General features: G+C 49.4%; 1 protein-coding gene across 1 annotated transcript in view; it reads left to right on the top strand.

Annotated features, from left to right (window-relative positions):
- Positions 1-25,253, top strand: part of SCD5 (stearoyl-CoA desaturase 5) — an 83,340-nt gene extending 58,087 nt beyond the window's left edge. Inside the window, exons 4-5 of the mRNA XM_090036931.1 lie at positions 21,036-21,268; positions 24,277-25,253. Coding sequence (XP_089893057.1) covers positions 21,036-21,268; positions 24,277-24,467 — 424 coding nt within the window. The 3' untranslated portion in view covers positions 24,468-25,253. The remainder of the gene's footprint in view (positions 1-21,035; positions 21,269-24,276) is intronic.
- The last annotated feature ends 290 nt before the right edge of the window (positions 25,254-25,543 follow it).

Raw genomic sequence — 25,543 nt, 5'->3', positions numbered from 1 at the left:
AGCAGAGATTTTGGGGAGAAACAAAGGTGGCTTCCTGCCACACTTTCCCCCCCCCCCACACACACACACCTTTAAAAGCTTGGACACCTAGCTTTACAGAGCTATGGGTACAAGCGTGCTTTGTTTGGAAGGGTTGCCTTTCACACCTAAAGAGAAATTACACAACATATAATACTGATGATAACAATAACACATATAAAACATGATAACACATTAAGGAACTCTCCCGCCAGAGCTCTGTCAGGCGGGTCTGAGTCCATCCAACCCACTACCCAGAATCCTTTTCATAGTTTCATAGTTTCATAGTAGCTAGAGTCGGAAGGGACCTAGGTAGATCATCTAGTCCGACCCCCTGCCTTGGCAGGAAAGAGCACCGGGGTCAGATGACCCCGGCAAGGTGCTCATCTAACTTCCTTTTAAAAATCCCCAGGCTAGGAGCCTGCACCACTTCCCCTGGAAGCCAGTTCCAGGCCCTAGCCGCCCTGACTGTGAAGTAGCGCCTCCTAATATCTAATCTAAACCTACCCTCCGCCAGCTTGTGACCGTTATTCCTGGTCACTCCTGGCAGCACACGGGGGAACAGGGACTCCCCCAATACCTGCTGATCCCCCCTGACCAGTTTGTAGCAGGCCACAAGGTCCCCCCTTAACCTTCTCTTGTGGAGGCTAAACAGGTTCAGGTCCCGTAGCCTCTCCTCATAAGGCCTGCCCTGCTGACCCCTGATCATATGAGTGGTCCTCCTCTGGACTCTTTCCATATCGTCCACGTCCCTCTTGAAGTGTGGCGCCCAGAACTGGACACAGTACTCCAGCTGCGGCCTGACCAGTGCCGCATAGAGGGGGAGGATCACCTCCCTGGACCTGCTTGAGATGCATCTGTGGATGCATGACAGGGTACGGTTGGCCTTCTTGACTGCCTCCCCACACTGCTGGCCCATGTTCATCGTGGAGTCAATGACGACTCCAAGATCCTTTTCCGTCTCCGTGCTGGCAAGAGGGGAGTTCCCCAACCTGTAAGTGTGGTGCCGGTTCTTCCTCCCCATGTGCAACACCTTGCACTTATCAGTGTTAAACCCCATCCTATTCTCATCCGCCTACCGTTGCAACCTGTCAAGGTCAGCTTGTAGCCTATTGCACCCTTCTAGTGCACCCACATCCCCCCACATCTTAGTGTCTTCAGCAAACTTGAACAGGGTGCCTTCTACCCCCTCATCCAAGTCACTGATGAAGATGTTGAACAGTGCGGGCCCGAGGACCGAGCCCTGCGGAACCCCACTGCCCACGTCCTTCCAGGTCGAGAAGAACCCATCCACTACCACCCTCTGGGTGCGGCCCTGCAACCAGTTAGCGACCCATTTGACTGTGTGGGCATCGACACCACAGTCTCCCAGCTTTTTGATGAGGACAGGGTGAGAGACAGTGTCGAAAGCCTTCCGGAAGTCCAGAAAGACTACATCCACAGCAACCCCTGCGTCTAATGATTTGGTGACCTGATCGTAAAAGGCCACCAGGTTGGTCTGACAAGACCTGCCACTGATGAACCCATGTTGGTTGCCCCTGAGCATGCATTCCCCCGCAAGGCCCTCCTGGATGTGTGCCAGGATAAGTTTTCAAAGAGCTTACCCGGGATTGAGGTCAGACTAACTGGCCTGTAATTTCCCGGGTCCTCTTTTTTTCCCTTTTTGAAGATAGGGACCACATTGGCCCTCTTCCAGTCCTGCGGCACCTCACCAGAGCACCACGAGTGCTCATAGAGCCGCGCCAGGGGTCCCGCAATGACCTCGGCCAGTTCCTGTAAAACCCTAGGGTGAAGATCGTCCGGACCAGCAGACTTGAACACGTCCAGCCTCTCCAGAAGTACCCTAACTAACTCCTCGCTAACCCCTGGCCCAGGCGTGTCTCTCCCGGGGCCCGAGGGGGGCCCAGCAGGGAGGTGGCTGAACTGGTCCCTACTTAGGAAGACAGAGGCAAAGAAATCGTTAAATATGTTAGCTTTGTCATCTGGCATGACGACTAAGTTGCCCATCGTGTCCTGCAGGGGCCCCACATTACCCGGGACCCTCTTTTTACCCCCTATGTATTTGAAGAAGGACTTCTTATTGTCCTTAATCCGGGAAGCTAGTCCTATCTCCATCTCTGCCTTGGCCTTCCTGACTGCCCCCCTACATCCTCGGGCGACTGTAACATAGTCCTTCTTGGTGATGACCCCATCCTTCCATTGGGTGTATGCCTCCCTTTTAGCAAGGAGACATTCCCGGATGCTCCTAATGAGCCATGGGGGTTTATGTGCCCTCCTGCTCCCTTTGACCCTTGTTGGGATTACCTCCCTTTGGGCATGGAGGATCGTCTCCTTAAGGAGCAACCACTCACCTTGGACATCTGGCTCCCTTCCCCTCTGGGTCCTCAGCGCTTCCCCAACGATCCTCCTTAGCTTGTTGAAGTCAGCCCTCCTAAAGTCTAGGGCTGTTGCCTTGCTGCGGCCCTTTGCCACCTTACGCTGGATGGTGAATTCCAGCAAGCGATGATCACTGTCTCCCAGGTGGCCCATCACCCGCAGCCCCCTCACCAGGTCGTCACCCGTGGCCAGCACCAGGTCCAACAAGGCGTCTCCCCTGGTGGGGCTGTGCACCTCCTGGGTTAGATGGAGGTCCTGCACTCTGGCTAAGAACCGACGTGAGCGGTCAGACTTGGCTGACTGCTCTTCCCAGCAGATGTCTGGGAAGTTCAGGTCCCCCATGATGACCACATCCTTAGCCCTCACTGCCTCTGTGAGCTGACCTAAGAATTCCTGGTCGAGCTCTTCTCCCTGGTTGGGAGGTCTATAGTAGACTCCCACCGTTAAGTCTCTATCTCCTGGACTGCCTTTTACTCTAACCCAGAGCACCTCAGAGTGCCCCCCCTCTACCCCCTTGCTAATTGACGAGGAAGTATATTCCTCCTTGATGTAGAGTGCTACTCCTCCACCTTTCCTTCCTATCCTATCCCTCCTGTATAGCCTATAGCCCTTGACATTCACCACCCAGTCATGCGATGAGTCCCACCATGTTTCTGTGATCCCCACTATGTCAGGGCTGAGACAGGGCATCTGCTATCATTCTGGCTTCCTTTGATGTGTTCGACAGTGAAGTTAAATTCTTGAAGCTGCCAGGCCATCGTTGCAGCTTGGTATTGGTGTTTTGCATTGTCTGCAACCACTGCAGTGGGGCATAGTCCGACAGGACAGTGAACTTCTGCCTCCATAAATAGGGCCTCAGCTTGTTTAGTGCCCAGTCAATTGCCAGACACTCCTTCTCAATAGACAGCAGGTTCTGTTCCCGAGGGATTAACTTCCAGCTTAGGTACACCACGGGGTGCTGTGTCTCTTGGGGCTCTTGTAAGAGTACAGCTCCTAGTCCTGAGTTGGAGGCATCCATGGCTACGTAGAAGGATTTATCATAGAGCAGTGCCTTCAGGATCGGTTGTTTGACCAGGGCAGCCTTTAGGGTGTCAAATGCTTCTTGGCACCTGTCACAGAGTGGGGCCTAGGAGCGGCCATGATCTCGCCAGCGCCCCCTGCTGTGTCATTTAGGTGATCCAGCACCCTCTACTCACCCGCCACGTCTTTGATGTTATGAGGTTCAATATGGGAGGCTGCCTACTTTCACCCTAGACACCACGCTGGTGTTACCTCCGTTCCCAGTGGGGTGCTCCAACACCCCCCAGCCTTATGGGCAATGCATAGCTTCTACCTCCCCTTCAGCATGCCCCAAGGCTTGCAGTTGTCCCTGGATGTTATTAGGTCCCTTGCCCTCCAGCGCCCCTGGGCTCGTCACGCCCTGGTGCCCCTCTCTGGCGCCCCTGGGCTTGCTACACACCTGGAGCCCCTGGGCTTGTCACACCCCGGCGCCCCTCTCAGGCGCTTCCAGACTTATTACGCGCATGGCAGCCCTTCACCAGCGCCCCCCTGGGCTGCTTGTGAAACTTGCGCCCCATTTACCGGTGCCTCTGGGCCGGTCACACACCTGGTGCCCCTTTACCGGCGCCTCTGGGCTGGTCCTGCGACCCACACCCCTTTACTGGCGCCCTTTGGATTTTGTCACGTAACCTGCGCCCCCTTTACCGGTGCCTCTGGGCTTGTCACGCAGCCTGCACCCCTTTCTTGGCACCCTGGGCTTGCCGCGGCCCAGGCAATGCCCCACTGTCTTGCACCTTCCATGCTCCTCGCCGTCTCTGGGCCTCTCGCCCCCCTCTGGGGCCTATGCCACACTCTCCACCCCCTCTGGGGCCTATGCCACGCTCCCTCTCGGGCTGGGGCCTCAACCCCCACATGCCAAGCACCTCTCCAGCGCTCGCTTGCCGTGCCCACTGTGGCACCTAACACTGTGCCACCCTGGCACCGCTCTCTGTGCCTTTGCTGGGCACTGGGAACCCCCAAACTACTGGGGAGCCCCCATGAGGCCTCCTCGCACCCCTACAGCCTCACCCGGTCCTCCGGTTTAACAGTAACTAAACCCTGAGCCAAACGGCTGTAACATAACAACAAGAAGCCTCCTGGCTCATAGCATAAACTCTGTGCCAGACTGGCTCTCAGCCCTACTTCACTTAGGGTTCTCTCTACCCCATGTCATCATTGCAGCTGCTCAGAGTGGTCAGGCTGCAACCATCAACTCGGCCTGCTTCACTCTCCTGCTGCTCCTGCTCCTGCTCCCTCCAGCTCCTGCTCCTGCTCCTGCTCCTGCTCCTGCTCCTGCTCCTGCTCCTGCTCCTGCCAGGAGGGAACTACTAGCTAGGCTCCGGCCTGGGCTGTTTATAAAGGCCTGGCCCTGCCCCCTTCTGGCCACATGACCTTTCTGGTTGCCCCAGCAACTGGCACCTGGGCTGCCCTAGTGATTGGCAGCTCTCTTTATTTCCTTCTAGGCACGGGGCACCCAAGTGCCCCCGTGACAGCACCCCTGCTTCCAGAGCACTGGATCAGGGCTGCCCTTTTTGGTCAGCTCATGTAGGGGAACTGCCGTCGCTCCAAATCCCAGGACAAACTGTCTTTAATATCCAGCCAGGCCAAGGAAGGCTCTGATTTGCTTCTTGGTTTGTGGAGGTGGCCAGTCTTTAATGGCCTCAATCTTGTCCCACAAGGGAGCAATATGACCTCCACCCACATGATGTCCCAAATATACCACTTTGGATAGTGCCCACTGGCACTTTTTGGCTTTCACTGTAAGACCAGCGTGCTTGATCTTGCTTGACACGGTGACCAGATGAATCAGGTGTGATTCAAAGTCCTGACTTAAGATGGCGATGTCATCTATGTAAGCCATGGCAACTGCTCACATCCTTGTAGCAGGTTATTAATCAGTCTTTGAAAAGATGCAGGAGAGTTGCGCATACCAAAAGGTAAAACCGTAAACTCATATAGTCCCACAGGTGTGGTAAAGGCGGACTTAGCTATGGCATCTAGATCCAGTTCCATTTGCTAGAATCCTTTGGACAGATCGAGAGTAGAGATACCTTGGCTGGGCCCAGGCAGTCAAGCAAAGTGTCCATCCTGGGCATAGGGATGGATCAGGGGTGGTGATAGCATTCAGCTTCCAGTAGTCCACGCAGAACTGGATGGACCCATCCTGCTTCCTGACGAGTACCACTGGGCTGGCCCAGGGACTCACTGAAGGCTGGATTACCCCTAACCCTTCCATCTCTGTGATCTCTCCCATTATTTCTTGCTTTACCTTCTCGTTAACTGGGTAAGGTCTGGAGTGTATAGGGCGATGGCTGCCCATGTCTGTAGAGTGTATTGCCAGGTCCGTTTTACCTGGTTTGTTAGCGAACACTGTCCCAAAGTCTTTGAGTGCTGCAAGCAGCTTGTCCTTGTCCTGGGAGGGCAGATGGTTCAGAAGGCAGAGTTCCTCTATTCCTGCCTCTCCATCCCAGTCACCATACATGACTGGCTCCTCCAGGTCCTCAAGTGATCCTTCTACTGAGGAAATTCAGAATACTGCATCACCTCTATAAAAGTATGGTTTAAGCATGTTCACATGAACTGTCTTAGGTTTTTTCCCACTCCTGGCCACTACATAGGTCACATCATCCAGCTTGTTCAGGATAACATGAGGACCTTTCCAAGCGGCTTGCAGCTTGTCTGTCTTTAGTGGCAGGAAAACCATAACCTTATCACCTCATTCAAAGGTACGTAAGCGGGTCTTTTCATCATACCAGGACCTTAGCTTCTCCTGGGCCTGTCCCAGGGAGTCTCGTGCCACTTTCATCATGTCAGTCAGTTTCTGACGAAAGGTCAGCACATACTCCACCACGAGGTCTTGGTGGAAGGGATTTTCCCTTCCCACTTCTCTCTCACCAAATCGAGAGGACTTCAAACTCACCTCCCAAACATCAACTCAAATGGCAAGAACCCAGTGGACTCCTGGGGCACCTCCCAGTAGGCAAAGAGCAAAAGAGGAAGTTTCTCATCCCAGTCATTGGGGTTAGAGTCCACATAGGCCTTTAGCATACCTTTCAAGGTCCCATTGAACCTCTCTACTAGCCCATTTGTCTGAGGGTGGTAGGCTGTGGTCTTGAGGTGTTTCACCCCACAGCACTCCCACAGGCACTTCATCACCTCTGCCAGGAAGTTTCCACCCCAGTCAGTCAGGATCTTGGAGGGAAGACCCAGCTGAAAGAAGATCTTGGTTAGGGCGTCAGCAACCACTGGTGCGTCGATGGAGGTCAGGGCAACTGTCTCCGCGTATCGGGTTGTGAAATCCACTAGAGTCAGGATGTATTTCTTCCCTCTCCGGGTCTTATGCCTCAGAGGGCCCACAATGTCTATCCTAACTGTTTGGAAGGGTTGATCAATGATAGGGAGGGGCTGTATGGGACCCTTTTTCTTGTCCCCACTTTTGCCCATCCGCTGGCGTGTCTCGCAAGATCGGCAGTAGTCCTTCACATTCTGGGCAATTCTGGGTCAATAAAAGTTCCCCTGCAGCCACCGGCATGTCCGTTCCCTGCCCATGTGACCAGCACACAGTAAATCGTGAGCCATGGAAAGCAATTGTCTGTATTTACGAGGTACTACGATCTGGCGATGGAGTTCCCAGGTCTCGGCATGGTTCTTTGGTACCCACAACCGATAGAGAAACCCTTTATCCCAGACCACCTGTTCCCTCTCCTCTGGGGTGAACTTGGTCTCTTGCTCCTGAGCCATCTGCCAGAGTTCCTCCCAGCTGGGGTCCTCTAGAACCTCCTGCTTGAACTCCCCTTGCCTGGCTAAGCAATCAGGAGGGAGTTCGGGTGCTCCTGCAGGGAGTGCACCTTCACCCTCAGGGACTTCCTTGGACTCCTCCCTGAGAGTCTCGCCTCCTTCTGCCACTGATGGACTAGACACCTCCCTGGGACTGTCACTTAACCCACCCTCAGGATCGCTAGTTCACTCAGGTACTGGTGTGTGATCACCCTCTGCAGGGGCCTCTCCCACTGCAGCCAACGGTGTGGCTGTCTCTTGGGGAGTTTCTAACCCACCCCCTCTAGTCTTTCTGCTCTGTTGATGAGTCACCGCATTAATACGGTAGGGCTGTAGCTCTAGGACCTAGTCCTGGTGCAGGAGTTCTAGATCAATAATATCCCATCCCACCAGGATGGGGACTGGAGCCCCTTCCAGCACACCCAGTTCTATGCACATCGCACAGCCTCTCCACTTGATGGGTTGATGGGTTACCTGTACTTTATATGGTGGAGACCCCACCCCTTGAATGGTAAGGATCCTCCCCGGGATTATATCTCCAGGTGAAACAAGGTTGGCATTGATTAATGACACACTGGACCCCATGTCCAGTTCCCCAATAAGGGTTCTCCCGTTTACCATTATCTTGGTCAGGTGAGGGGCCATCACCTCCTCTGGGTTTGTGATCCTGTAGCAACAGGCACGCCCCTCAGAGGGGCTCGGGTCTTCCCCTTCACTGCTTAGAGCTGTTGCATGTTTGACGGGCTTGGGTTTGTTGTTTAATTTTGGGCAGTTGGGCTTGATGTGGCTTGGCTCCCTGAAGTTATGGCACCCCCTCTTTTCTGAATTGGGTAGTTTGGTCAAATCAGGGGCTCGGTCTGGGGTGGCCCCTTTTCCCCTTTTGGATCTGGCCCTCCCTTCCTCCCCTCTTTGGACCCCTTTCTGTTCCTTCCCAAAGTAGGGAGGCTTCTTGTCTGGCCCCTCACAATTTAGCAACAGCTGATCTGGAATTTTGGTGACCTCTTGAATGGTTTTGGGGGCCCTGTCCTTGACTAGGGTTTTAATCTCCCACAGGCAGCAATAATAAAATTGGTCCAGCGCCATGAGATGGAGTGCCTTCTCTCTATTGTCAGCCTTGGCTCTGTCTGCCCATATAAGGAGTGCATCCCACACCAGGGCCGCAAAATCAGCCATTGTCTTCTCGGGTTGTGGGCACATATTCCGGAATTTTTTTCCGGAAATAATCCGGTCCTAATTTGAACCTTGAAGACACGGCATTTTTAAAGGCATCATAGTCATCAGCTGCATCCAAGGGCAGGCTGTTCAGGACCACCGCCATGTCACCTTCTACCAGAGCAACCATGTGCATTAGGAACTCTTCCTCGGGCACCTTCCACTGTCGGGCTTGCCTTTCGAAGATGCTGAGGAATACGTCAGGATCATCTCTGACTCGGTAGTGAGAGAAGGCTGTGGCGTTTGGTTTGGGGTGTCCGCTGGGTGCTCATGGAAGGCCTGCCTCTCCCCCGTTGGGCTGCAGATGGAGTACCTCTAGTTCATGTTTGCGCCTGGCCTCTGCCTTGTGGCGCTGGGCTGCTTCACACTGGGCCTCCCGATCCATCTCCATCCTTTGCGCTTCCAGCTCCATCTTTTTTGCCTCCAGCTTCATCCTTTTCTCCTCCTGCTGTGCCTCCAGCTTTTTCACCTCTAGCTCATGCTTGAGTTTGCTCTCTCGCTCCTCAGCTTCTACCCGTATCTGGTACCTCCAGTGCTCCTCCCTAGGGGGTGATCCCTCGGAGGGCTGCGGACTTGGCGTGCAGGGATGTGATTCTGGGGAGGGCTCAGGAGTTGGCATGCATGAGGGGGCTCTGGCTGAGTCATTGTCACACGGAAGTTTAATCAGCTCTTCCTTCTTTAGCCCTTTCTTCACTAGAAGGCCTCTGTCTTTCGCCAGATCTCTTAGTTTGGGCATGGTCATTTGGACATACTTGTCCGCCATCCTGGCTATCTACACTATCCAGTTGACCCGATGCCAAATTAGAAATTGTTTGCTCAAGGGATTTCAGTGACTCTATTCCTCTTTCCAAATTATGCCTCTAATACAGCAGGGTATTCGTATCCCACAGCTGTCACCACATGTGGTGGTCCAGTAGGGGGAGTTCCTGCTTTGAGCCTCCCACCTCACTATGCCCGTCCACCTCCTGGACTCTGCGGTGGGGCTCGAAAGTGGGGCTGCCCTGGAGAGATACGTGGAGTCCGGAAGGTGGATGGGCATAGTGAAGTGGGAGGCTCAACACAGGAGCTCCCTCTACTGGCCTGCCACAGCCTCCCTTTCCTCCTAGCCTCCAAACTTATGTCCCATTAGTACTTCACAGCTGTTTTCACTTTGTCGTAGCTATTTGGAGCTGCCTGCAGCAGTGGCAGTACACCCCTAGCAGCCCCCTTCAAAGAGCCTGGCTTTCTGTGAAATAAGCTATAGGACAGACTTTTGCTAGCTGCTATAATTAGTGTCATTTGGCAAATCCAACCCAGATGATCTAATTTTAATTGCCATGCCAGGGCAATTAATGAACCAAGGCAGTATGACTTTGGTTCATTCCACAGGGATGGTTCCCTGTGTCCCATCCCCCCTGCCCCACATTCACAACTGCAGAGTTAGGAGCCAAATTTGATCTTTTCCAAAGTCGAAGATGTTCAGCTATGGATTTTATTCTACTCCCCAGTACTTAGGCCTGATATGATTTATGGCACTAAGTACTCTTCCTGTCACAGAACTCTGAATTATGCTTGAAAAATAAATCAAGTAACTTATACCTAACTGAAGCTTCCCCTGCTGTTTTCAGCTTCCCAGCTTAGCCCATATTACCTGTCTCATCCCCATAGACCATTAGATGAATGATGAATGCAATTTTCACTCTGACAGAACGGGGGAAAGCTGCAATCTTATGGTAATTTTTTCTTCCTTCAGCAAAGTCTTTTAATTATTAATTTCAGTCACCCTGTGCAGCATAGTCTATTGAGAGTAGCTGACAACCAGACAAGGACAGAAAACTGAAACAAAACTCCTAAATCCTCCACTACAAATGCTTTTGTGGGAAGAACAGAGGCTCCTGACATTAAACAAGCAGCAGATTGGCCTGACTGTTCATGAGTAATTAATCTTCATGTTTCTCTTTGGGAGACCAGTGGGAAATGTAACCAGAAGCCTCCTTGCCTCATGTGTACTGAGGGACAGCATGAAAATGAGAGACAGGATTTTTAGAATGAAAAACTGATTGTTAACTTCCTTAGGCAAGATAGTTTCTAGCAACTGTTTCTAAGTATTGTTTGAAAATGTCCTTGTGGCACTGATCCAGAAATCTACACTTGAAGGTAAAATCCTGGCCTTATTACATTTACTGTAGGGTAATGCAGCTCTTAACAACTTAGCACCATTTCTTTGTGCAGATACAAATTAAGCTTCAAATAGGCAGGTGCAGCTAATATTGGCTATGATGGTGTTTTAGACTGGATTCATTGATGGAGTCAGGTATGTGGCAGTGAGATGCCCCCACAGGCTCCCAAATGGGAGAGGGAGTCCCCATGGGTCCCAAACCCCACAAACAGCACCCCCTCAGGAGGAACTTACCTCCCAGAGCACAGCCAGAGCCAGAGCAGGAACCGTGGCCACGGCTGCACGGCTGATCGAGTTCCAGCTGCTGCAGGAAGATTTAAAAGCCCCACTAGAACCGGGGGGGGCAGAGGAAGCGAGGGAGCATGCTGGCGTGGAGCATGCCAGATGCGTTGAGGCTCCTGCAGCAGGGAGGAGCAGCGCAGCCAGTTCAACGCTGGCAGGCAGAGCAGGGGAGGTGCTTGAGCCCCCTGTAGGAGGCTGGGGGAAAGGAGGCAACTCCACACCCCTCTCCTCCCCAGGGATCTATTTCTTTTGAGAGGAAAAAAACAAGAGAGAAGAGGTGCAAGACCAGAAGCACCCTACTCAGAGGTGCTGAAGTAGGCGCCAGCCAACACATGGACAGCTTGTCAGTCTCCATGATGGGAAGGCTACTTGGTGGGGGGGTGGGCAGCCTGACAAGTGCCAACAGAACCCACCCGGACATGGGCTCCCGCTCAAGGCAAGCTGAGGTTGATCAAGCACAACCGAACCACCATTGCTGGCGCCTGTCCAGTTGGCAAGTGGACGGGGTGTAGGGGAGGCGGAGCCCCATGGAACATCACACCCGAACTGTGAGTACTGCCATCCCCAGGGGCCCCCCAGGAAGAAGATCTCCACTGAACCCTCCCTTTATATAATAACACCAAGTCGTGGCAGGCGAGTTGAGGGGCCTCAAGCCGGACGGATAGTGCATCACTCAGGAAACCCCACTTAAGGCACGTTCCATCACGGTAGTGCATTGGCCGGGAAGTTTTCGGTGTTATTGGGAGAGAGATCCCAACCTGGGGGCAAGCAGAGATGTAGCCGCCAGCAATAGCCCATGTGGAGCTACTAACACAGGCTATTTAGGCTACAGGGCAAGTGCTGGAGGTGCAACAGTTACAAGGGGAACACCAGCAAGAATGGATGCTGCGTAATGCCACCCTGTTCAAGATGCCGTGTATGACATGGGAAGATGATTCTGAGGCATATATAGAAGCATTTGAGAGGACCACTATCTAGACAGGGTTGGATTGCAGTTAGTGGGGCCACCAGCTAGGCACCTTAGTGATAGATCAGGTCCAAGCCAACTACCAGGCCCTGTCGAAGGAGGACGCCCGAGATTATGATGCTGTCAATGCAGCGATCCTCTACAGGCTAGAGATTTCCCTGGAAAGTTACAGACAGGCATTTTGAGCATGGAAGCCAAAACAAGCTAAGCGGCCCTGAGCCTTGTTGCAGTCTCTTAGGGATGTGCTTAATAAATGGCTACCAGCTGGCCAGTTCAACTGGGAGGGGGTGATGGACCAGTTCTTATTAGAACAATTTCTCTGGGACCTGGAAGAAGACACCCAGAGGTGGGTACAGAGACACCAACCTCAGACCAGTGAGGAAGCCCTCTGCCTGGCTGAGGCCTTCGCAAGCTCAGAAAATGAGAGAGGATGTGGGTGAGGCCCCTGGGCCCCGAAGGAGAGCCTGACTAGTGAAGGGAAAAGGAGTACCGGTCCACCAAAAGGGGCATTGAGAAGTGTTGTGTGCTGTCGGTGTGGACGAACTGGGCACATCTCCCAGGAATGCAGTCTGGGCCTGAGCGAGCTGGGCCCCAGGCCAGCTGTATACACTCCATCCTGCGAGAGGGCCTTTGAGGGTGATGGAGTTCTGTGGCAAACTGCAGTTCAGATTGGCACCTGCCTTAGCCTGTGAAATGATCCTCGGAAGAGAATAGGAACCCTCCTACACGGTGCTCAAACAGGTATGAGCTACAGAGGAAGAAAGGAAGCGGTTCCAAAGGGGAGAAGGCTGGGCTGGCAAAAGGCCACCTCACCAGAGCAAAGCGGCATTGGGCAGTATCAACCTGGAGCAGGTGGTTACGCAGCACGGTTCCATCAGGCCCAACGAGAAGACCCAGAACTCTAGCGGCTATGGACTGAAGATCCCAGGGAAGGAACATCGCAAAGTCATTCCCACTTTGAGGTTATTGGGGGGTTATTATATTGGGTCCAAAGGGGCAAGGAGGGCACAGCAAAAGGGAGACAGTTAGTGGTCCCATCTTTACTCCGCTGCTCCATTTGGAGATTGGCTCATGACTCCCCAATGGGAGGCCATTTAGGACACACCAAGACCTGGGCAAGGCTGGTCCAAGAATTCTTTTGGCCATTTCTACAAGAAGACGTGGAAAGATGGGGGGTTGCTTGCCCAGAATGCCAAAGGGCCCAGGAGTGGAGGCCACAGAGGGCACTGTTGTGCCTGATGCCGATAATAGAGACACCATTTTCCAGAGTCATGCTAGACATAGTGGGTCCCCTCCCGAAGTTGCACAACAGTTATCAGTATATATTGGTTTTAGTGTATTACACCATCCATTTTCCAGAGGCAGTCCCACTCAGGTCCATTACAGCAATGCGGGTAGCGGAAGAATTACTTAAATGGATAGTGCCAGTCGGCATTCTACGCGAAATACTCACTGACCAGGGGATGAATTTCATGTCCGGCATGATGAAAGCTCTGTGTAAAACCCTGGGCATCACCCAGTTGAAGACATTGATTTACTGTCATCAGATGAACGGTCTAGTGGAAAGTTTAAATGGGATGATTGAGTGATTGCTCAGGCGGTGCTCACAGGAAGACCCCTGGAGGTGGGATACCATCTTAATGCTGTTGCTGTTTGCCTTGATGGATGCCCTGCAAGAGTTGATGCAGTATTCCCCATTCCAGCTAGTATATGGCGACAACCCTACAGGGCTGTTACAGGTCATCAGGGAAGAATGGGAACGACCGGTAGGGTTAGGAACATCCGTGGAAAGATACCTCCAAGAATTGCAGGACTGAATCAAGAAGGCACATCACAGGCCAAAATTTGAGGGCTGCCCAAGAGCAACAAGAGGCCCAATGTAATAGGAAGGCAAGAACCCAGACCTTCCAGTCAGGAGATATGGTTTTGGTTTCACTCCTGGCGTCCTCGAGCAAGCATCTCAAAATGTGGCAAGGTCTGTTTAGAGTAGTTCGTCAAGTGGGGCTGGTGGATTATGAATTGCTCAAGCCAGGCCACTGCCAGGAATGCCAAATTTATCATGTGAATCTTCTTAAGGAGTGGAAGACCCCACAGGGCTGGCTGGCACAAGAAGAGGAGGTGGGGGAAGAACTGGGACCGCCCTGTCCCGCGTTAAGTGAATCCACGGGGAAGGAATCAGTGCAAATGGGAGAAGAGCTGGATAGCCAGCAACAACAGGAGCTGTTGGATTTAATAGAGGCCTTCTGGGCCGCCACAGCCTCCCTTTCCTTGAGTAAGGGGAATTGAACATGAGATTAGAACTCCTTCTGGTACAGTGGTTAGGGAAAGGTGGAGGCTGATACCCCAGGAGATAGAAAAAATGCTAAGACAGGGAATTGTATGACCATCCCAGAGCCCTTGGCACCATTGTGCCGGTGGTCAAACCCGATGGGGCACTGTGCCTGTGTATAGACTTCAGGAAGCTAAATGCTTTGATGACCTTCGACGCCTTCCCCATGCCACACATTACCCACTTCATTGAGAGGATCACTGAAGCCCCGTACATATCTACCCTTGACCTTGCCAAAGGGTACTGGCAAATCCTGATGTGCCCTGCGGATATCACCAAGACTGCTTTCGGGACCTCTTGGGGTTTAGTTGAGCTTATACAGATGCCCTTCGGGCTGAATGATGTGGCAGCCACCTTCCAGATGCTGATGGACACCCTGCTTGCACTTGTCCCAAGTGGCAGCATATATAGACAACATCGTTATCTTCACTCCCAGTTGGCACCAGCACCTTAAAGCCCTGAGGGCAGTCCTGAGAGAACTCCAAGCAGCGGGTTTGACTGCCAATCCCAAGAAATGCAAGTTAGCAGGATGAGAAACGGCATACCTAGGGTTTCAGGTAGGTAGATAGGGGAACAATACGCCTCCTGACAGAGAAGATCGAGGCCATATGATGATTCCAGGAGCCACATACCCGTAAACAGCTACGCTTCTTCATGGGACTCATTAATTAATATTACCAGCAGTTCATACCACATTTTGCAAGCCTCTCCGCTCCCCTCGTGGATGCACTGGGAGGGGGACCAGCAGCACTGCTGAAATCGATGCCAGAAATGAGAGAGAACTTCAAGGAACTAAAGGAGGCGATACGTCATGATGTCATAGTGCACACCCCTGATTTTGATGCCTCTTTTATATTGCAGATGGATGCATCAGGCAGCACCCTAGGGTCAGTATTACTTCAAAGATGTGGGGGAGAGGAGTGCTCGATCGCCTTTGCCAGTTGTAAGCTCAGCCGCAGTCGAGAGGGAGTGCCTGGCCATACACTGGGCAATAGACTATTTTAAGTATTACCTGATGGGATGAGAATTCATGGTGGTGACAGATCACGCCCCACTGCAATGGCTAACCCAGAAACAAAACATAGACAAACATAGACTTGCTGGACCTTGGCATTGCAGCCCTTTACGTTTACGATTGTGCAGTGCCCTGGCAAAGATAATTTCATAGTTGATTTTCTCTCCAGATGGGGTAGCCCAGACAAGTTGGCAGAGGAAGCATGCCACACTCATGAAGAGGAGCATCAGGCTCAGTGAGAAGCCACACAAGGGGTCCAGATGCCACAAGGCAACTTAAGGGGGGAGGTCTGTGGTGGCGAGACATCCCCATAAGCTCCTGAAGGGGAGAGGGCAGTCCCCATGGGCCCCAAATCCCAAAAACAGTCCCCCCGCAGGGGGAACTTACCTCCTGGAGCACAGCCAAAGCTGGAGCAGGAACTGCGGCTGTGGTCGCATGAGCTGGCATTATGCCGGCTGTTTAATCAGCTGTTCCCCAAGTGGGGAACAGCTGATCCAATCATGGCGGCCATTCCGGCCTCTGCAGGAAAATTTAAAACCCCACCGGAACCTGGGGGGCAGAGAAAGCGAGGGAGCACGCTGGCAGGGAGCACGACAGACATGCTGAGGCTCCTGCAGCAGGGAGGAGCAGCGCAGCCAGTTCGACGCCGGCAGGCAGAGCAGAGGAAGTGTTTGAGCCCCCTGTAGGAGGCTGGGGGAAAGGAGGCAACTCCATATCCCTCTCCTCCCCAGGGGTCTATTTCTTTTGAGAGAAAAAAAACAAGGGAGAAGAGGTGCAAGACCAGAAGCACCCTACTCAGTGGTGCTGAAGTAGGCGCCAGCCAGCACACGTACAGTTTGCCAGTCTCCATGAAGGGAAGGCTACTTATCGGGGGGAGGGGGGCAGCCTGACAAGCGCCAGCAGAACCCACCTGGATGTGGGATCCCCCTCAAGGCAAGCCAAAATCAATCAAGCACAACCAAAACACCATTGCTGGCGCCTATCCGGTTGGCGAGTGGATGGGGTGTCTTTTTTCTGTCTTTTTCCAATGAGATATCTTAAGAATAGTCACAGTAGTACATCAGAGCACCTGGTATTACACAGCACTTCTGATACATAGAAGTTAATGGCATTTGGCAATATCCAACCCAGTGCCTTACAAAAGATCCCAAAGTGCCTTACAAAAGATTATTATCTGCATGTCACAGATGGACAAACTTGAAGCACATAAATGTAAAGTGTGTTGACAAAGGTCTTCCAGGAGGGCAGTGGAACAGCTGGGAATAAACCCTAGACCTCCTTAATGGCATTAAGCTACACTGGCATTCAAAGTCTCTCAGTTTCCTGGTAATAGTTAAGCACTATTTAAGGGCAAGGAAAGGAGCTTGTAATTAATTAAGAATCAATGTGTCTGGGACAGGGGAACCTAAAAAAACACTGCCGAACTTTAGGGAAAAGAATGGAGACCATTAAGGCAGCAATTCCCAATCTGTGGAACGTTAGGAGTTTTATTCTATTTACTTTATGACAAAAAATTGCTGGTAGTTGTATCATTTTAATTTGGTGGTGCACAGTCTGTCAGAGTTTGGGAACCGACAATTAAGGTATGACTCATGTTAACAGAATGTGACTTTGTCACCCTCTAGTGGCTAGATCGTGAATAGACATTTATAAGGGCCTTGTTAAACAGTAATTTGGGGTGGCTCCTGGAGCTCTTAACCCCTGGATTCTCTGCACATTAACACCTTAAAGTGGTTTTAAGGCTTGTTACGCAGCTCAAAGTTACCCCAATCCAGGGCACAATTATCTCTGATGCGCACAACTCAGCTCCTGTTCCATCAAGGTATGGCCGCTCCCCACAGATGTGCCACCCAAGTCGATGTCCTCCAGTATCCCAGGATCTCTCACACCCTCACCTGTAAAGCCTGTCCTGTCTCACCAGCCCACTAGTGGCAACTCACAGCTAAAGCTTCTAGTCCTGCCCCGCTCACCAGGCCTCTAGTGGCAAGTCACTGCTGTGCAGGTGCAGGGCAATCAGAGAAGGTTTCTAAACTAAGGGTATGACTGGTTTAAACTCCAAGCTAGCACTGACACCGAGCAACATTTGTGCAGCTCACAGTGTAAGGTGTAACAAAGCCCTAAGTCATTTCTCAGTGTGTGGGTATGGCTCTTCAGTTCAAAATATAGAGCAGGGGTGTCCGAAGTGTGGCTTATGTGTCATGTGTGGCTCCCAGGTTGTTTAAATATGGCTTTGCAAGAAAGTCACCTAGCAACAAACTACTGTTTGAGCTGATGCTCTGTGAGCAGAGCAGGTACCTTCAAAGGTTTGGTGTCTTGAGGCCCTAAGTTGTGCCAAGATCTTGATTTGTAGGTAGAAGGGTTCAGAAGTTTGCCCTTTCCTGTGCTATACAGGCTGATGCCTTAACCCCAGAGGTCCTGTGTTCAGTCCCTGTGAACAAGAACACCCAGGGTGGCCATGACCATGACTGAATACTAAATACTTGTGATTCTTACCTGAACTCTTGTAGTAGGCCTGCCAATCCCTGCAGCAGGGAGATCTGGCTGCTGCCACTGCCATGTACCCTCTGTTTGAAGGACTTCAATATATTTGCCAGGATCTTTGCTGACCTCTCTGTTGTGACAGGCCTGCTGTTCTGGAGCTGAGCCCTGGGACTCTCACTCAGTTCAAACCTGCATCAAAATCATTTGGAAGGGTTGGTACTCAAAGGCTTTGACAACCCAGCCATTGTGGGCTACTGCACAGCAGTGATGCTGTTTGAAGCAGTCTTAAACAATGGCACCAAACCTGCAGCCACAAGAGGGCTCTTGGCTCTCACCCTACGGGTACATAGTGTGGAACAGAAGATGCTACCTACTGCCTGAAGGCTCTAGAGAGAGAGTAAATTTAAATGAAGGCAAGTCTTTTCAGAACTCCCTCCTCCAATACTTACATCAGTTCTTGATAAATTCCTTATTTTCCCCTGTCCTTCCAGGGAACAAACATTAGGGGCAGGTGAAGCAGAGGAGGGATTCTTGCAGCATATCCCTCCCTTTACTTTTGCAGGTGGCCACAGATTTGTTTGAAGCAGCCATATTGCCAGTACTTTGCTGAGAGATTTGTTTCCTGTGAAGAGATTCATTTAAAGCAGGACATTGGACATGAAGGAACCCAAGTGTGCCCATCACCTGGGTGTCTGGCCCTTTCTTTCTCAACTATTTCTCACTTCAGTTTGCTTTTTGGGATGGCCTAGCTTTGATGTTGTATTTTCTTTGACCTTTTCCATTCTTCCTCCTCCATTTCCTCTATTTCTTCTTTTTTCGCCTCCTTTTTATAGCCATGATGCACAGTCCTGGCCTGCTCCTTCACTATTGCCTGGGGAGAAAGATTTTTGTACATGGCAATGAGAACTTGACAATGTCCTTTTGTAAGACAAGAATTTTTCCTCAAACCAAAAAATGAATAAAAACTCCAGGGTTTAGCCCCATGTGAATTAAATAGGCAAACAGCCAGTAAAATAAAGGAATGTGCAGATTTGTTAACAAAAATAAGTAATGTGAACAAATTATTCATTATAATTGTTTAGAAAAACTCCTCTGAAAATGACTTGGGATGGGAACTTCATGTCAGATTTTCTTCTGAAGGATTTCTATATCAATCAGTCAGTCAATCAAGTGCCCTCTTTGTCTTGCAGGTTAGTGAAACATTGGGAAGTGCTCTCCACTTAGTGTTCAATATCTTTGAATCATCATTTTCTTGGCCAGCCCCACTCTCTTCCTTGGCACAACCTTCTTCTTTTCTAGGCTATCACCTTCTCTTCTTAAAATATGGATGCGGTACTTCATTATTTTCTTTTTCACCATTTGCATCAGTTCAAGCTTGGTTCCAATTTTATTGAGCATCCAATTGTTCTGTGCTGGATTCAGAAAAGAAATATCCTTCTATAGCACATCATCCTCAATGCTTGTAATTTTGTCTCCAACTCCTTCATAAGCATCCAGTTTTTACATCTGCATTTTGCTACTAGCCTAACCAATGCGTTTAGTAATTTTTTAAAAAATTTTGTTAGAACTCTGCCTACTTGTCCATATTGTATTCAAATGCTTTACTGCTGAATGAGTTTTGCATTCTTTACTCATGCACTTATTGTCTTCCAATAGGATGGTACCCAAATATGTACTTTGAGACTTGTTCCAAAGGCTCATATCTATTTTAACTTTGAATCTTTCTCTAGTTGTAGTCATCACTTTGGTCTTTGGAATGTTAACTGTGCTGCTGTGTCTCTTTCCTGCCATGACCAATCTTTCCACTAGATCTTTCAGCTCTTCTAGGGTAGTGGCAATCAAAATAATACTGTCTACCTACCTCAGATTACTAAGCCTTTTACCTCCAATTTTCTGATCTCTTTTAGATCCTGCAAGTGCTTGGCACATGATCATTTAAGTGCAGATGTGAAAGAGTACAGGGACATGGGGAGAGATGCCTTGTCAAACTCCTTTTCATACTTGGAGCCATTCCAATGTCAGTCCAGTAAACCTGCCTGTAGCTTCCTGTTCCTTGGGTTTCCCTGGGGAAACCCGTCTCAAGCCTGCACAGCCATAGCTTTGTGTGTCCCACTGCACTGAAAGCTTAATGGAGGCTAACAAACTTGAGATGCAGAGCTTGTCCAAACTCTTGCTTTCTTCATCACATTTCTTAAATTTGTCACATGCTTTTTTTGTCTCTGCCCTGCCAAAATACTGCTTGCTGTGTTGTGATCTCTTCCAATTTACTCTGTATTCATTCCAGAACTACCCTTAGCAGTGTTTAGCTTGTATGAGACACCAGTAAAATCATGCAGTTGTTTGAGCATTCCTTTGGATCCCTCTTTTTCAATATCAGTACATTAAATTGATTCATCTAGTCTCTTGGCTGTTTTCCAGTTCCTCACACTTTGCAGCAAGTATCGTGCAGCACATGAGCTGCTTTCTTAAGGTGTTTTATTAGAACTTTGCCTGATCTGAAGGGGCTTTCTGACTTGGTTGTCTCCATTGCCTGGGGTACTACATATTTAAGTTGGGGTAGTTCTTGTGCCTAATCTCCCCAAGTTACATTGGTGTTCTCAGCATCAGGTGATAATTCTTTGCAGTGATTCTGCCCTCTTTCTGCTACATGTTTAGAGTCAGAAAGTAGAGTCCCTGATTTGGATCTAATGACTTACTGATGTTTACCTTTTCTTGTCTGTTTTCAGTGTGCAAAAGCCTCAGGAGAGTTGCCTCTCTCTTCTGCTGAATGCTAGCCAAGAACCTTTATTTGTTTCTTCTGCACAGTGCATCTCTTTGTTTATGTCATGGATTTCTCTTTGGTTTGGACAGTATGCAGTTTATCGCATTTCTTCCTTTTCTCTCTAAGGTCCAGCACCTCATCCAATATCCATGTCTTTTGCCTATTCAGTGTTTCTTTAGCAGCTGCCTGTATTGTGATTTTAAGTTTTTCCCATGTACCTTCTGGAGTTACCATGTATGTTAAACCTCTCAAAGCTTCCTATCTGTTGGCCCCCCATGTGAGATCCAGGGTCTATTTTACTAGATTTTTATAAATGCAGTGAATCATCATTTGGGGCTGGACCTGATGATCTGTAAGGTTCCTTCTAGCCCCTAATATCTATAAAACTATGACACAGCCCTTGCCCCAAAGAGCTGACAACACAGTTGGATCAGAAGGACAAATAAAGTATTATTGTCTCCATTTTACAGGCAGAGAACCAATACAAAGAGGTAACATGCCTTGCTCCAGGGACACAGGAAGGTTGTGGCAGACATGGGTTTCCTGAGTCCCACTCAAGTAACAGCAGAGCTAGGCCTTCTCTCATGGCAATGTTGTTCCTTTCTTTTTGTTTCCCCCTAGGTACTATAAGAGTTCAGTCGTCCTCATGTGTTTTGTGCTCCCCACCCTTGTGCCCTGGTACCTCTGGGGTGAGAGTCTGTGGAATTCCTACTTCCTTGCTTCCATCCTTCGCTACACCGTGTCTCTTAATGTCGCCTGGCTGGTCAACAGTGCAGCTCACATGTACGGCAACCGACCATACGACAAGTACATCAGCCCCAGGCAGAATGCCTTTGTCACCCTAGGAGCCATCGGTGAGTACCAGAAGAAATGGGTTGCTCTGCAGTGTTGCTAAGCCTCTGTGCTGGTCCTAGCTAGGAGCAGAATGTCCCTGAAAACAGAGCCCCTATAACCAGGCTTGCTACATCACAATCAAGATTTAAGGCAGGCTCTCTGCATTACCATTGCACAGCATGACTTGTCAGCTGGAGCTGGGGAACTCCTAGGATCTGTGTGTGTCTGACCTCATTTGATAAACAGTCTCCTGAATAAAGACTCTTCTCCGTATTTGCTGCACCTGAGCCCTGCATCTCTTCCATCCCAAAGAGCACTAAATGAAATCTGTTTAACTGGCCAGTCTTGCATACCTGTGGCACTCAAAGCGAGGAAACAATTAGCACATCCTTGGAGGGAAAAGCCACTGCCAAGCTCATGAGCTGCAGTTATGCAGAGACAGAAGCGCTGGCCAAGATTTTCAAAAGTAGGTGCCTGAACCTAGTGGGAGACGTTTGAAGGCACAAAGGCTGAGTAAGCACCCAGCTTCCAAAAGAAGAAGGAATCCATGTGTTCCTTTGTGCATTTGAAAATTCCCTCTCCAACCCCATGTTCATATATTTTGGTACCTAAGTAGTTGGTCTGATTTTCAGAAGTACCCAGCAGCACTTCATTTCCAGTGGGGTATTTTCAGTCCCCACTGCTTTTGAAAATCAAGCCAGTTTATATAGGGTGGTAATTGCAAAACCTCTGGTTGTTGATCTAACATTGTTTCCATGTAAGCTGATTCAGAATCCCAGCTTTTGGTGCTAAGAATGGTTGTAGGACCCTACCATGAGGGGGTTCCTTTAGGAAATCTCCACCTCTGCATTCATTATGCGCAACGGTAGGTGAATCAAACCTCCCCATCCCATTGCATCACGTACAGATAGTTGCTTTCCCCATCCCTATGTACCATGTGGGGGCAAGTGCTTTTCTTGCTCCACTGCACCATGTGCCTAGGGGCAGGCATTCTTCCCTCCATGTGGTGTGGCACCACATCCCAACTGCAGCCCCCTGTGGGCTCTGCTATGGCACCGTGCTGCACAGGTACTTCAGGCTACTGGCTTCCCTGGCAACATGGGCTGCGCTGTGCCACCCTGTCCCCTGGGGCTGGGTCAGGTAGCAGACATCAGGGGAAAGAAGGAGCACGTTATTGCTCCTGCTGCAGCTGGAGCAATAAGAACAGTGGCAGCTGGGTGGGAGCCCAGGGTGTTGCATGTTAACACCTCATGAGCTACTTGTGGCCCATGTGCTACCAGTTGGACAGTCCTGTTATAGCCAATAAAAATGGACATTTCCCACACCCTCAAGTCAAATTAGCATGAATTAAAGTTTTGCCCTGAACCATTATCCTCCTTCCATATTATTTTAATAGACATAGGGAGCTATTTTTGCAGCGAGTCATTGCCGTTGCCCAGTGTAAATACTGCCTGGATGTCAGGCATCCTTGAATGCTAGTGTCAGGGCCTGTGCACATTTCTTTGGATCTTATTCTGCTTCAGGCATATGTGGGTAGAGAAGGGACAGGGACGGACACCTTGCTGACAAAACATTTTGGGCCTAGTTGTGTTCCACATTTTAGGTGTCTAAACTTAGGTACCTAAATGCAATTCTATTTCACCCTGTTCAATTTCTGCAAATCCATCAGTGAATCTATTTGTAACAAGATTGAGTCACAAAAAAACAGGGCAGAGGAGGAGGAAGATGACCCACACTCTTTTGCAATGGTAGTTTTTCAGGGACTCAGACAGGGTGGAATAGGATTGTATATGGTTACCTAAGTCCACTCTTGTACCTAACAGATTGAATAGGACCCATCTCATCCTGTCTCAGTAGCTTAGCTGAACAGTGTCCCTGATTCTCATCTGTTTTACACCAGGATGTAAACTGGAAATGAGCTCATTCCTAAGTGGGCATAAATCAGCTTAGTTCTAATGACTTCCTCTGAGCTATGACAGTTTTCATCACCTGAGCATGTCTTGCAGATAACTAGATTGGAATCAGCAAAGCTGCATGCATCAGCGAGAGAGGAATTTTGCCTATGACACATTCCATTATTCCAGAAGTTGACAGGGTTTTGCAAGTTGAGATCATAGTATACCCATGACCAAACCTTCCTTAGCCCTGCTCCAGTTGTGAACAGAAGAAAATTTTCTGCATACTATACAGCAGCCAAATTGTTCTAAATAGCTAGTCCCTCTGACTCGTTCAGCAGTGGGCCAATTCCTGTGGGTAAATAGGACCTAATAATTATTGCTGCTCTAATTCTCATCCCAGGGAGTTTGTGGGCATGTCTACCCCACCTCCACAGCTTGGTAGGGACTGCCAGAGTGACACATGGGATGCTTGTTCTTTCTGTGCAAACTCTGTGTAATGTGTTACCTCAGAGCAGTGCTGGTTATATGCCAATAAGCTCTCAGTCTCATGTGCGCTAGTATGCACAAAGGCATCCATTCCAAGTTGGCATGCTGGGCTTCATGGAGGTACTCTGTGGGGCAGTGTAAGCAGGGCTCCATGTTATATCTCTCTCCTGTTCAGCCTTTTCTTGTTCTCTATCATATACCTTAGTAACAGGGATTCTGTTTATCAACTGAGGTCAGAAATCTTCTGTTCCCCTCTGTTCTTCACTGAAGAAGCCAAAACACCAACCCTTTATTGATATGAACCATGTCTCCCATTGGTTCTGATGGACATGAATGTGCACCTAATTATACTAATCAGTCTAAATCAGATGTAAACACATTTAACAGTACCAGCACAGGGGTTTCTAACTGGTTTAATTAAGTCTATTTAAAAACAGTGCTTGTCTAGCTGATGCACTTTTTTCCTGTGAACTTGGCCCAGGATAGCTCCCTGGTCCCTGGAGTAAGTAGGGCACCACCTTAGTGTAGGGTGCCTTTAGTGTTGTAGAAGGGGGTACCTCTTATTATTTTTTTCCCCCTTCCTATTTCCATCACAGCCTGAAAAGAGTCATGCTCTGAAAACCTTTCTTTGATTGTTTTTCCAGGTGAAGGTTTCCACAACTACCACCACACCTTTCCATTTGATTATTCAGCCAGTGAGCTAGGCTTGAAATTCAACCCAACCACATGGTTCATTGACTTCATGTTTTGGTTGGGCTTGGTTACTGACCGAAAACGGGCTCCCAAGGAAATGATCCAAGCCCGCAAAGAGAGGACTGGAGATGGCAGTGCTTGAACAGTGTAACATATCTTCGGTAAATTGATGCTGTCGTATATGTATGTGTGCGCGCGCGTGCGTGTGTGATTCTCCCCCCCCCCCTCCCCCCCCACTTTGGATAAAGTAGATTTTCCAGGTACAATGGGTGAAATTAATCCCTGGGGCAGCTTACTCCAGGTATGAATTTATCCCATTTGTTTTCCTATTAGCTGTCTTATGTCCAAACCAAGACTATTAAGTGTAACAATATTAGATATTATTTAATACTAGAATTAATGTCATAGCCCTTTGATTTTAGTCATTGTAGCTGACATCCAATTTACGCTGTAATATGCTTGTTCATGTTAAACCTGGCGGGATGGAGAAACTAATTATCCTTTCAAAGTGCAGTGCAGGTGAGCATTTGTTTTTACTAGGTGACCAAACATGCTTTGAGACATATATTAGTGGGAGGTGAGAGGCAGGGCCTGATCTGCTGTCACAAAAAGAAGCTGACAGAAAGGAATTTAAAAAAATGCGTGGAAAAAAAAATCACTTAAAAACAATTCTGACATTTGTTTGAAAATCTGCTTTCTTTGTTTTGTTTGCCCTGTTTGCAAGAGCAATGCTCCACTGTCTTTGCTGAAGATGAATATCACTTATTGCTGAGCTGGCTTTTGTGTTAAAAGCTAGATGCTACACAGGCCAAAACACAACCTGATGCTATGTTTAGATGATTCATTTGTTGTCACATATATGTTGTAATTTAGAAAGGTGTACAGTTCAAATATGTCTTAAGCCAAATAAAGCTTCAGTTTAAATGTTTGGAGATCTAATTTATATTCTGATCAGTCACAGTCACTGATGCATGCATACTTTAGCTCTTTCTGCACAATAAGTATCTTGATTTTTTTTCCACCGCTGACTCATGTCTTTAAAAACCAGCCTTTATCTAAATTTAAATTTCTACTAATGTTTCAGCTGCATGCAACTTCCATTGCTTTCAGAGCAAAGTATAAAAAAAGATAATTATGTAGCTTCTGGATTTAACTTGTAAAAAGAGCATGTTGAATTAATGGGCCATATACCCCTTTTTGTTAGATGTTAGCCAGTGC

The sequence above is a fragment of the Crocodylus siamensis genome, chromosome 2 (genome assembly GCF_052110815.1).
Source record: "Crocodylus siamensis isolate JL-2025a chromosome 2, ASM5211081v1, whole genome shotgun sequence".
NCBI lineage: Eukaryota > Metazoa > Chordata > Crocodylia > Crocodylidae > Crocodylus > Crocodylus siamensis.
The sequence above is the reverse complement of the archived record's forward strand: the minus strand, read 5'-3'. Positions and strand labels throughout refer to the sequence as shown.